This window comes from Neolamprologus brichardi, chromosome 13 (genome assembly GCF_056152115.1).
Source record: "Neolamprologus brichardi isolate AB-2024 chromosome 13, ASM5615211v1, whole genome shotgun sequence".
NCBI classification, from domain to species: domain Eukaryota; kingdom Metazoa; phylum Chordata; class Actinopteri; order Cichliformes; family Cichlidae; genus Neolamprologus; species Neolamprologus brichardi.
The window spans coordinates 24,972,401-24,985,232 of record NC_142116.1 but is presented as its reverse complement, the minus strand read 5'-3'; the positions used below and the strand labels follow the sequence as shown (position 1 = coordinate 24,985,232).

Below are 12,832 nucleotides of genomic sequence, written 5' to 3'. Positions count from 1 at the left end.
ACTTTAGGATCACCCTATCCTGATAAACCTATTCACCCACACAGCGGATGAAAAGGGTGGATGTTATGTTGCAGGAACGTGGGGAAGGACAAAGACCAGCAGCCCTTCCACCTAAAACAAAGTTACACCTTTTCAGCCCAGGAGACTGGGTGCTTATCTGAGATCTCCAGAGAACCAGCTGGAATGAGAAATGGTGGAATGGCCCATTTCAGGTACTGCTGACAATCCAGACAGGAGTCAAAGTTGAAGGCTGTGCCACTTGGGTCCCTGTCAGCCATTGCAAGAGGATTACAGAACCACAGTAATAACCCAAAGGGTTAAAAAAAATTCCATATTGACGATGAAGAAGACAACAAGGGTGTACAATGTGCTCTCCCCTTTCAACCTACAGCTGTGCTGGAACGAAAGAGTGAGGGGTGAAAGAGCGCCCTCCTCCAACAAGAGCGTTACCCACGACGGATTAGCAAAGGAACACAGACGACACCTGATTAAATAAATAGGATGGTGCGGTTTGAGAGGTTCGGTCATTTATTTTAGCTGTGTTGTGTATTGGTGTGACTTTTCGCATTATTTTTACACAGGATAAAAATCTACATGACTCTTTTTTTTGGAGGTTTTCCTTTTTCTTATTACTGCTATATTTTGCATACAAATTTTATACTACAAGAGTGATTAGAAATAATTAAAAGGGTGGAAATATAGTAGAAAAAATTGTGTTTCACCTTATTAAACCTCAGTGTACTGTTGTTATTTAGCTGTAATAAACTAATTATAAACTGTGTTTATAATGATAAACACAAAGATTGTACCCACACTATAAAGGAGCCGTTATTATTTTGCCTATTTGTCATTGCTGGTATGAACCCTGCTCTGGCTGGATTGATCCCTTTCAATAAATCTCAATACAAATACAGTACAAAACTTTCTTTCAATACAGTATATCTCAGAAAATCAGTTTGGTTTTGATGCTCAGTTTATTTTTCCACAACAAAAACAGTTTGTGTTCTACACTTGATTCACAAAACTCAGAGAGATGGAACAAAAGGTAGAGCAGGCCACCTGCTAATTGGATGGTTGGTGGTTCAGTCCCTGTCTGCTCCAGTCTGCATGCCAAAGATCCTTGAGCAAGATACTAACTCCAAGTTGCTCTTCGATGGATGGATCCGTAGGACTATGAATGTGTGAGAATGATAGATAGAAAGCACTTACATAGAAAAAAGTGCCTGAGTGAATGAGGCAAGTTGTATAAAAAGCACTTTGAGTGCTCAGTTTTAGTCCATTTACCTTTAACACACCCTTGTCGTGATTCCTGGGTCATTGACCCAGTATTTTGAGTTTTGTGAGTTCATGATTTACCTTGGGTTTATGAAGTTATTTATGTTCTTGCTCTTCAGTGTTTCATCCTTTCAGTATAATATTTTCCAGCACATCTGAGTTTTGTTTTTCATGTTTCTGGTTCTGTCTGTTGGTTTATATAAGTTCCCTTTTGTAATCCCTTGATATTATTTGTATCTTCAAGTCTTAGGATGTTATCTAGTCTTTAGGTTTCTGTTATCATACCTCCCTTGTGTCTCATGTCCCTTCTTGTGTAGACAGTCGTGTCTCTGTGTTTGTTTCTTCTTCTGATTGTGTTTTAAGGTTGCATCTCTGTAGTGTGCACTTCCAGTCTGATTTCGTCAGTGCCTTGTTTTTAGTTACATTTCTGTCATTTGCTGTGTATATTATTTTTGTGTACTTCTTAGTTTGGTTATAGTTCTTGTCTTGTTATGTTAGTGCCCCACCTTCCCTCTGTCTCCCTCTCTTTCTCTGAACTGACAGAAATGTGAAATTATCTGATACTTACCCTTCTTGATTCCTCCTCTTGAGTGCTAGCTAGATTCTCACGTACAGTGACTACAACTTACACCTGCACTCTGGCCACTCTACTTTGTATAACTGCTATAAATTGTACTGCTGAACCTGAAGTAATGAGTCTGTTGTGAAAATGTAAGAAGTAGAAATTAGAGATAACATTTGTTTAAAAATGTAGTGAGTAAGTGTAAAAAGTGCCAGTTTCTCTGTCCTGGATTATTCTGTTTTAATGGGATAACTAACAGTCATCCCAGCAAGAAGGCTGGGATGACTTCTTGCTGGTGGCAGCAAGGCAAGCCATTTGCTGCCACCTATAGGTTAGTTTTGCACATTTACACTTCACTCAATCACCTGTTAAACATCACTTGAAGCTGTCACAAGTTAAACTGACTGTAAAGCAAATTGATGACTGAAAGCTGTTGGGTGTTTACTTACTTTTCATCTTTTAAAAGTTCAATATGAGCCAAACAAACACAGTGAACACTCAAGCACATATTCATTATGAATGCTTCATTGTTCTAGATTATTATTGTGTTAATCTGAATAACCTCCCAATAATTCATAATATAACGCCTCTTTTTTATTATTTTTTTCCTGTTATTCTTTTTTTCTTTTTTCCTTTTTCTTTTTTCTTTTTCTTTTTTCTTTTTTCTTTTTTCTTTTTTCTTTTTTCCTTTTTCTTTTTTCTTTTTCTTTTTTCTTTTTCTTTTTTCTTTTTTCTTTTTTCTTTTTTTCCTTTTATTCTTCTTTTTTCTTTTTTCTTTTCTTTTTTCTTTTTTTCTTCTTTTTTCTTTTTTCCTTCTTTTTCTTTTTCCTTCTTTTTTCTTTTTTCCTTTTATTCTTCTTTTTTCTTTTTTCTTTTTCTCTTTTCTTCTTTTTTTTCTCTTTTCCTTTTATTCTTCTTTTTTCTTTTTTCTTTTTTTTCTTTTTCTTTTTCTTTTTTCTTCTTTTTTTTCTTTTTTCCTTTTATTCTTCTTTTTTCTTTTTTCTTCTTTTTTTCTTTTTTTCCTTTTATTTTTCTTTTTTCTTTTCTTTTTTCTTTTTTCTTTTTTTTCTTTTTTTTCCTTTTATTCTTCTTTTTTCTTTTTTCTTTTTCTTTTTTCTTTTTTTTCCTTTTATTCTTTTTTCTTTTTTCTTCTTTTTCTTCTTTTTTTTCTTTTTCTTTTTTCCTTTTTTTTCCTTTTATTCTTCTTTTTTCTTCTTTTTTCTTTTTTCCTTCTTTTTCTTTTTCCTTCTTTTTTCTTTTTTCCTTTTATTCTTCTTTTTTCTTTTTTCTTTTTCTCTTTTCTTCTTTTTTTTCTCTTTTCCTTTTATTCTTCTTTTTTCTTTTTTCTTTTTTTTCTTTTTCTTTTTCTTTTTTCTTCTTTTTTTTCTTTTTTCCTTTTATTCTTCTTTTTTCTTTTTTCTTCTTTTTTTCTTTTTTTTCCTTTTATTTTTCTTTTTTCTTTTCTTTTTTCTTTTTTCTTTTTTTTCTTTTTTTTCCTTTTATTCTTCTTTTTTCTTTTTTCTTTTTCTTTTTTCTTTTTTTTCCTTTTATTCTTTTTTCTTTTTTCTTCTTTTTCTTCTTTTTTTTCTTTTTCTTTTTTCCTTTTTTTTCCTTTTATTCTTCTTTTTTCTTTTTCTTTTCTTTTTTCTTTTCTTTTTTCTTTTCTTTTTTTTTTCTTCTTTTTTTTTCTTTTTCATAATATAACTTGAGCTGGCCTTTATGGTAAGAATCCACTTTATTTTCTTTCAATGCATTTTGTAATGTAATATTTTTGCCAATTTATGGAAATGTCATGATGTGAGGGACAGTGTTGGGAAAGTTACTTTGAAAAAGCAATTAGTTATAGTTACTTGTTACTTTTTTTAAAAAGTAGCACAACCTCACATGTCATATTGTATTAATCTAAAATTAGACAAAAAACATAAAATCTGAGCAGAAAAAAAGTAACAACCACAAACATGTTTCATGAATCATTAACTTGAAATGCAAATATAAATTGTAAATTTTAAAAACCTATACACAAGTTTTGTAAACAAGAAAGTTATTTGCAGCTATTTATCTAAAAATGCAGCCAAGGTTTTTTTTTTTCTTTTAAATAACCATTTCGAGCTATTTGCCGAACAATCAGGTGTTCTGCATCAAATAAGATGCCACACAAATTATTTGTGCCAGTTTAAAAAATAATTTTTGTCCACTTTAACACAGACGAGAACATCACAAGCCTGATAGCTGCAGGCCTGACAGCAGGTGTATCACTCCTGTTTTCCACCTGGAGACAGCGTTGCAGTCTGCACGTCTTCAAGAAGAAGAAAGGCCCAAATCTACAGATCTATAATGCTTATGAGCAAGATTTTCCTAACTGACTTCAAACGTTTGAGCTGTTTTTAATGATAGTACGTGGTTATTGATTACAGCAGATCATATAGGAGTATCAGGACAGTGAAGAGACTGTTAAATAGATATGAGCAAAGGTGGAGTCTGTCATCCTTAAAATGCTCCTACGATAGGCAGCTGGCAGGATTGAATGACGCCTCTTTGGTAAAGTACAAATACAGGCTGTAAGCAACCACGAGCCACTGTGTGACAAATTAATAAACATGCATAATGTTTGGTAAACACATAGGAGCCACTAATATGAGAAAATGAATGAGTTAGGGAGAGTTTGCTATCAGTCTTGGAACTGTTCAACTCAATTTTGTTTGCAGACAGAGCTAAAATGTTGCGACTTTGTTTAAAACTGGTGACAAAATTCTGATCAGATACAACTACATACAACATACAATATACAATATACACCACTGCTCAAGTGTTTGGGTCAGGTTGAGCAGTTCTTGTTTTTAATTTTAAAAAAAAGATCACATTTGATTTCCTGTAAATTCACCATACTTTCTTTGGTTGTTTTGTTCTTACTTTCTCTTTTACCTCACTCCAGTGTGTCCCCAACAATGTGGCATATGGGTCACTGGGTCTGGTGTATCCTGTTAAGAGCGAGTTTTTCCACCCCACTGTGTCCACATGCTTGCTCATTATTTGATTGTTGGTGTTCTTTTATGTGTATACTTTGTGTATGGACTATACTTTTGTAAACATTTTAGAAAAGATTATTGGATGCAATATGGACATTGGGTGTAGGCTGCAGGAATGTGTAAAGATAAGAAATATGTGACCAACCCATCATTACACATGATTCTAAATAACGGTATTAATTATGTTGTACACAAACGTAATTGAAATGTGATTTTGATGATAGTTAATCATGCTTGATTGCTCAATACTGATACAAATTTAGGTGTTTCTGACTGTAATCCACTTTCTGTACAGTAGGCAGACCTAAAACAACCTTTTAAGCGTCATTGTGTTCATAAAAATGGGCGTCGTATATAACAGTCCATCATTTTTGGAGTTATCGCTTTTAGAAATTTCTACGTCAATGACATTGAGCCTTATTAAGGAAAGCTACCATACCTGTTTGACTCTTAAAAAGCTGCAATGCTTAAACCGACACAGTGATGGGCTGTTACCGTGTTGGAGGACTACTTCCTGCACACAACTGCAGGAACTCAATACCTCAGGCCAAGAAAGCAGTTCATGAAAGTACTCGTAGCACTGTAATGTTTAATTTCTGCCGTTTATTGAGATAAAATGTAATCTCGATGTTGGTGAGCTTTAGACATGCAGCCTCTGCTAGCTCTGGACAACATAAAGGTTGCCATTTCTGAGCTTCGAGTCTTTTTTTGAGCTAAAGTTAATTTATCGTAACTGTAAGGAGGAAAATTAGGGCCAGTGAAGGAAATAAAGAACATTTATACAATTCAGAGTTTTCTCATAATTGTGAATCTTTGAAATCTCAGAATCCTGATAATTTAGTGAGAATGTTTAATATGATGTCTGAGAATTCAGAATTTTTGAAGAAATAAAGGGGGGAATTCTAACTTTTCTTAGAATTCTGCATTTTGAAAATTATGTTTTTGTTTTGTTTGTTTGTTTGTTTGTTTGTTTGTTTTAGATTTCATGAATCCTTGGCGGAAAAATTCTGAAAAATCATTTTTTTAAATCTCAAAATTCTTACTTTTTCCTCTTTGTATTCTGGAAAAAAACAACTTTTTGATTTGAATGACTACAGCTTAAAGCAAACTGGCCCCCAAAAAACCGCTCACCTCAGACCACTAAAGCTCACCAAGCTACAATACGATCTCCTTAACAAATCTATAAAGAACAAAATCGAACGAGATGCAGTTTTACAAATTCATTTCTGCAGCTGTGTTCAGTGCTTGGTTCAGCTAACAGCCTCCATGTTTATTGATGAGTACAGCAGGAGAGACAGGAGTCAGTTTTTCTCAAATAAAATATTCAAACGTCAAACCGTTCTTTCCTCGAAGGCAGGAAAAAGGGTGAAAGTACAGATATATAGAGAGCAGCCACATTAGGCCCATGCCTGCTATAAATGATTACTATTGTACAGGTCACACATGCTCCTTCCAATTTCTATATGTATCATACAGTGCAGCTACGTTTACATTCATACTTAAATACAGTCACACTGGTGTGCTCTGTGGGGACTGAACCACGTACAGCATGTGTCACTGGTGTGTTTTTAGAAGGATCTGCTGAGTCGAATAAAGTATGTGAGCTAATGAGTAGCAATTACTGGAACATAGCACTGAGTAGCAATAGCAGTAAATGGTCAGTGGTGTCATCCATCTTCCACAATTACATCACAACATACTACATGTATGCTCCATTCTGCCATTTTTATTTTATTGCCCATTCATCTGTTTACATTGCGAATCACTTAAACATCACCAACCACCAATCTGTTTCTTTGTGAGTAGGTTTTTTTTTTTCATCTTTAGATCATTTTCACACTAATGTAAGCAACATCAGCAAGTTATAACACATAAAGCTTAGCATTTCAAGAAACGAGACACTTTAGTAACAATATTACAAAGGGGTTTTTTTCATAGCTTCCAAAAAAATGAAAAAGTGAACAAATGGAAAAAAAAATAAACTTTTAAAGAATTAGCATAATAAAAATTAATTTATTCCAAGTAAAAATACAAAATAATATTAATGACATTGACCAGATATGAAAGTCTCCCCCAGAAATAACTATTAATGGTTGAGAAATAAGTCTGTAAAGAAAAAACATGAAATAAAAATGAAAATATGCAAATATGTTTAAATTCTTCTTTTGTTTTTTAGCAAAACTTTCTAAAAATAATGAATATTTCTCAGTACAAAGGCTACATTACTACTGGAAGGTACTAGCAGGTAGAGTAGGTAAATACACAGTAGAAAATGATTTTTAGTGAATCACAATGCTTGCAATGAAAATAATTCTGCAGTAAAGATTTATGCCTCTTTTTTCTTGTTTTCTTCTTTTCTACAAACAGTACAAACAGTATTGCACATTACGACAAAGAATCAAGGTTGTTAGCCTTTAAAAAAAAAAGGGACTAATTCAAGTCTTGCTAGAATAGAAGGCCACCAGTCTATTGATGCACCTTGGGGGCTTCAGATCAAGTTACAGGTGAAAACACTTGTGTCTGTTTTGTGGTAAAAATAACATTCTTTTCACTCTACCTCCAGCCGTGACTCTCACAAGTCTTTCTCGTCGGGCTAACGAATCGGGGTTGCTCTTTTTTTCCCTCTTTTTTTTCTTACAAAAACAAAAAAGGGAGCACAAACGTTTAGGAAACATAAAAAACTTCTCTTAAAAAAATAACGAACAGAAGATCTCTTTCACAACTCTGGTCAGCATAGTAAATGATTGATTATAAATATACAAAAAGGTGGGAAATATGTGTCGTTTTCCTCTTTGAGCACCTTATATTCGATTTCCTTAAAGAGCTCTCCTCCCTCCGATGTTTCGACTGATTCGACCAGTGGGGCGCTCACCCTCGCTGCCACTGTAATAAAGTAGACTCTCACTAACTACATATTATTAGTATAAAGCTCTAGCTCCTTCAGTTGTTGTCTTTTTCCAAAAAAATAAAATAATTAATTTTTAAAATAAAAGCAAACTTTAAAAAAAAGCATGATAAGATTTAAAAAAGAAAAATCAACCATCTGTTAAATCATTTCTCTTGAAGAATTAAATTAATATATATTTCTCATCTGAATAAACTTACTTAGAAAATATCTGTTTCTCTCCTAATATATTTCAAAATTGAGGTATTGCAAAAGATCTTGTCAGTCAGAAAGCACACTTTATCTCTCTCTCTTTTTTTTTTGTCTTTTAACAAAAAGAACAGCTGACTGTTGAAAACTGGTCAGATACAAAGAGTAGTGCATAACAAATAGCTATTATAGAGAAGGAACAAACATAGAAAACCTTTTTTTTCTGGGTGGGGAAAGAAATGTCACAAAAAACACCCAGAATTCACTTTCATAGGGATGCTTATTATTACTCATGGTTAGCCTCAGTTAAGAAGAAAAAAACGTATTGTTGCTTAGTTTCGATTTCTTGGTGAAAAAACAAACAAACACACAGTTTAACTGAGTAAAATGAAAAGAGAGGAGAGGGACTGCAGGGGCGCCAATCACAACTCACGGAATTAAGGAAAAGGGGGAAGGGGTAACACACGATAACTCGCAATGATGTAGGATCCCGTTCAGATTGTCCACAAAACTGCTAAAACCAGTGTAATGTGGCCCAGCCTCCCCAAAAAAAAAAAAAAAAAAAAAAAAGCATACCCTCCCCGTTTTCAGCAGTCAATACTTAAAGTTTCTATGCATTGCATCCACCTACCCGCCCATTCCTGTTTAAACTGCACCATAACCTTTTGATAAAAACAAAAATATATATCTATATCTCCACCTTTTTTTCTTTTTTTAAGCAGGTCCATTACTTCAAGCTTTGCAGGAAAATAAAAATCTGGATAAATGTGGTAATCCCAGTTTGCACATCTGCATGTTCCGACAACGCTCCTCCTTCCCACCCATCCCTACCCCCTTCCCATTTAGCGAGAGCATGTGCAGGGCTCAGTTTCTCAAGTGTCCAGTAGCTTCAGTGTTAAGTTTGACTCCTCGCCCCTAAACGCCTCTCTCTTTTTTTTTGTTTCCTCATCCGATCTGCTGCGCCCACGTACCGTCCAGTTTCCTCATCCCGTGTGTCAGGTGGTCTCTGTTAAACAAAGTCGAACACGTGAGCTCTTTGGTTGCACTCTGGGACGTAAACGTGCGCTTTTTCTCAATGGTGGAAAAATAAAAGGATAATTTCAACTCAGTTCTCAGTCTAAGCTCACATTGGTTGCGTCTCCTCGGACCCAGATAATGTGCATTTAAAAAAATAATTAAAAAAAAAAAGATCGACAGCCATCCGAGTACACATGTGAGAGACTTCTGTGTGTACTGGTGCAAGAGTGTGTGTGTGTGTGCAAGTAGGTGTGTGTACAAGAGAACATATATACGTGTGCATACACTAGTTATGACATTTCACAGGACTTCTATGTCGGACACTGACGACAGTTAAAGCGAATCACAGTTCTAGGCATACTCAGACCTAACTACGTACTGTATAAAAAATTGCACAATTCTATCAACAATCACTGCAAAAAAGGGAAAAAAGTACTTCACCTATCAGACAGTTTTTTTGTTTTAATGGTAATCCTACATTTTTTTTTTTTTGGATTTGTGATTATTAAGGTTTTTATCATTTTATCTGGATGCCTGTTTGTGCAGGAACCCTCTGGTTCCTCTGACCAGCTTTTCCCTGTATCTGTCCAGTTTGGTGTGAGTCAAACGTCTGTAGTGTGCTGTGCAAACATGGGCAGAATCGAATAGACGTGATATTGAAAAAGTCTATTGCATGCAGCAACCTGATTGAAATAAACATGCAGTTAGGGGGCGACCCTCCCCATCCCCCCCGCCCGGTCCCCACACGCGCACACACACACACGCACACACACACACACAAAAGTTAGCCGTCTCTGCCTGGGGGGGCCCCCTCCCCCTGCCACGGCTCTCATTTAATTTAGGAGGAAAAAAAAGAAAACGTAAAAAAACCCCACCAGGTGCTTCTCTCTACATCTGCTGTTATTTTACACCCTAGCCTGAATAAAGTTATGGTATCTGTTTATACCATGGATTTAGCAGCAAAGCTATTGCAGCATTACATTTACATAACACTAAAAAATAATGTTATTATCAAAAATAAAGACCTAGAAAGCAAACTGATCTGATTGCGCATATGAGGTATTAATATTTTCAGAGTCAAAATGGAGAGCGAATATAGCCGTGTTATTTTTTTTTCCTTTTTAACTCCACACTACTGGATAGTTGTTGAATCTTGCTACATCTTATGCCACCTATTTTGCTCCTCTGTATGCATTAATTTCATTTGCCTTTGGTAGTTCTTTTTTCTTCTTAAATCAGGGGCAATATAACTACAGGTTTTGAAAATAAGTGCATGCTCCTTTTACGTAAAATTTAAATTATCTATAGATGTATAGATAGGTACAAAACAAAATATATATATTTATATATATTTATATATGTATATTTTAAATATTTGCATGGTCCCACCTCTGTCTTAGTAAAGGGGAGGGAGGTCCAACAGGACGTACCGCACCACCTAGTCAACAGAACAGGGAACTAAAAGTAGCCAGGGGCCTAACATACCATCCTGTGTGCGTGTGTGTTTGTGTGTGTGTTTAGTAAGATTTTGTGCCAAAGTGCAAATTCTAAGCTCATGGACTTTCGCGTTTCAATTCCCCCACAAAGCTTCATCGTCGGGGGGAACACTAGACGATGAGTTCAGAGCTGTGTGCTGTGAAGAAAGTCCCATGTGTTTGATGGTATCACTTCTGCCTTTTTTATCATGAGGTGTTTGTGGGATGCAGGGTGGATGGATGGGGCTTTGGGGAGGAGGGTTCCAGCGCTGTCCCGGGCTGCAGGAGGATTTTTTTGGGGGCAGGTTGGCGTGGGTTCACTGGGGAGGAGGGGCGGGGGGTTAGGCAGGGCTGGCTCTTGGACTCAACCAACTCCCTCAGCTCCAGCGGAAGGACACGTGTCGAGGGCGGTCGCCCCCTTCCTTCACCAGTGGCTTGTGAAACTCTCGGCCGGCTCGTGAGTGGATGCTGGCCCAGCAGTACTCGCAGTAGTACTGCAGGCAGGTGACGTTGGCACAGAAGAAGGGGGCGAACTTGCCCCCACAGCGTGCCCCCTGGCACTCGTCGCACATCTGGTCGTCCAAGACGTACGGCTTGACCTCCACCTGGCAAAAAAATACAAAAAAAAACAAACGCATTTTAGGTTATCATATCCAAAAAAACACAGATTGAAGTGGCGTACGCTCAGATTCATATAAAATTCACTTCCTGTTCAAGTAAACTGTCTTTGAAACAAAGGGCTCAGTAATACTGTATTCACGGCGACTGCTGCCATAATCTGTCAGCCTCAACAATGTTTTAAAGAAAAAGAAACCAGCTAATGCAATCGTGTTCACTGTGAATGAGAACAGATATTTTTAGATATGAAATGACAGACAAATCAAGAAAACCTGATAAAACAGATCAGCTGCAGCTGCCTCCCCGTCAACGAGCAACGAGAAACGGAAGCCCGGTTCAGTGAAACTACCATGTCCTCTGGGTGTCATTGCATGATAATCAAAAAATAGGGCTGCTACGAGTCACTGATGGATTTTAAGCAATCAATAAATAACTCCAGGCTACATCCACGATCATTTCCACAGGTGTGGGGCCAAACAATTGGTACAGATCTACCATTGCCATTAAACAGTCTGCATCGATTCCCAGTATAAAAGATGGGTGTATCCATCACGGCATCTCCCACTGGTTCATGAAACATGAAACCACATGAGACTAATGAAAGGTGGATCAGTTCATTAATGTCGTGTTTTATTCAGTGATTCAGTAAAAGTAGTGATTGAGCCCATAAAGTCAGGAAAATGTAACAGAGCAAAGATTCAAGGGTCATTTTAGCATAGACTGCTATACTATCAGGTTTTTTGCAACCAAAGAAGGCGCCCTCTACTGGCCATTAAAAATAAAGTTTGCGAGCTGCAGGGTTTTTTTTCATTTCCTCCAGTTTTTTGTTGTTGTTGTGTATATAAAAAACCCACATAGCCATGTGATTTGCACAGTAACTGTGCTAGAATAACAGCTGGTTTTCTCCAGATGTGTTGCCCATTTAAGTCATAGTCCAGAACCCCCGTTCATTGTGATCTGTTTGACAATTTCTAAAATAAAACAGGACATCCACCAATATAATGAGTTTGACCACGAAGCCAGGAGACAAGAAATGAGAGCTCAGTCACCATGGAGACGCCTCAGTGTACGAGCAGGCAGAGGTGGATGTTAACCTTGTTATAGTGTGGCCACAAAATGAAAGGTTATCAAATCCTTCAGCAGTGGGAGACCGTGCTTAGCCAAACTCTGCAGCAGCTACAGTGGAATATCCACCGCTGAGAGCAACGAGCTCACGGAAGACAAAAAAGCAAGAAAGCCAGAAAGAAACGGGCAGGCTGCCAGGCCATTAAACACCAATATCATCTCGGTGGACACAGAGCTGACCAGAGGTAATTAGCTCACATGTGCTATCATCAAGAGCCATTTACAGTTAAGTGAGTCACAGACAATGAAGGCGAGAAAAAGGACGAAGAGAAAATGGCACCAGCTGGCATCCTAGTTTCTCACCACAACTGAACATGAATTTCAAGAATGCGCTCCACTGTCTGTGGTCTGCAGTGAATATAAATCCTTTCAAAACTCTTAATTCTTTCAACTTAAATCCTTTTGTTGCAGCCTAATGCCTAAAAAAACTAAACAAATGTAAGATGGACATCTATTTACCGCATGAAAGGAAGACATTTCGCTAGGTATCTGGTTCAAAGACATGAAAATATATATTTTGTTGTGTGAATGTTTTTGATGCTGTAAGTGGCGTTTTCGGCACACAGTCCTAGTCATAATAAAGACACCATAAACCCCCGACTGAAGATAGATGGTGATAGCCGAGGTGGGTTGGACAGCC

The 12,832-nt window shown here is 36.6% G+C and overlaps 1 protein-coding gene across 6 annotated transcripts in view; it reads right to left on the bottom strand.

Moving 5' to 3' along the window:
• Positions 1-6,073: 6,073 nt before the first annotated feature.
• cpeb3 (cytoplasmic polyadenylation element binding protein 3) overlaps positions 6,074-12,832 on the bottom strand; it is a 43,204-nt gene continuing 36,445 nt past the window's right edge. For all 6 annotated transcript variants that reach the window (XM_006799046.3, XM_006799047.3, XM_006799042.3 and 3 more), the window contains one exon: positions 6,074-11,054. In XM_006799046.3, the coding sequence (XP_006799109.1) occupies positions 10,827-11,054 (228 nt within the window). In that variant the 3' untranslated portion in view covers positions 6,074-10,826. The remainder of the gene's footprint in view (positions 11,055-12,832) is intronic.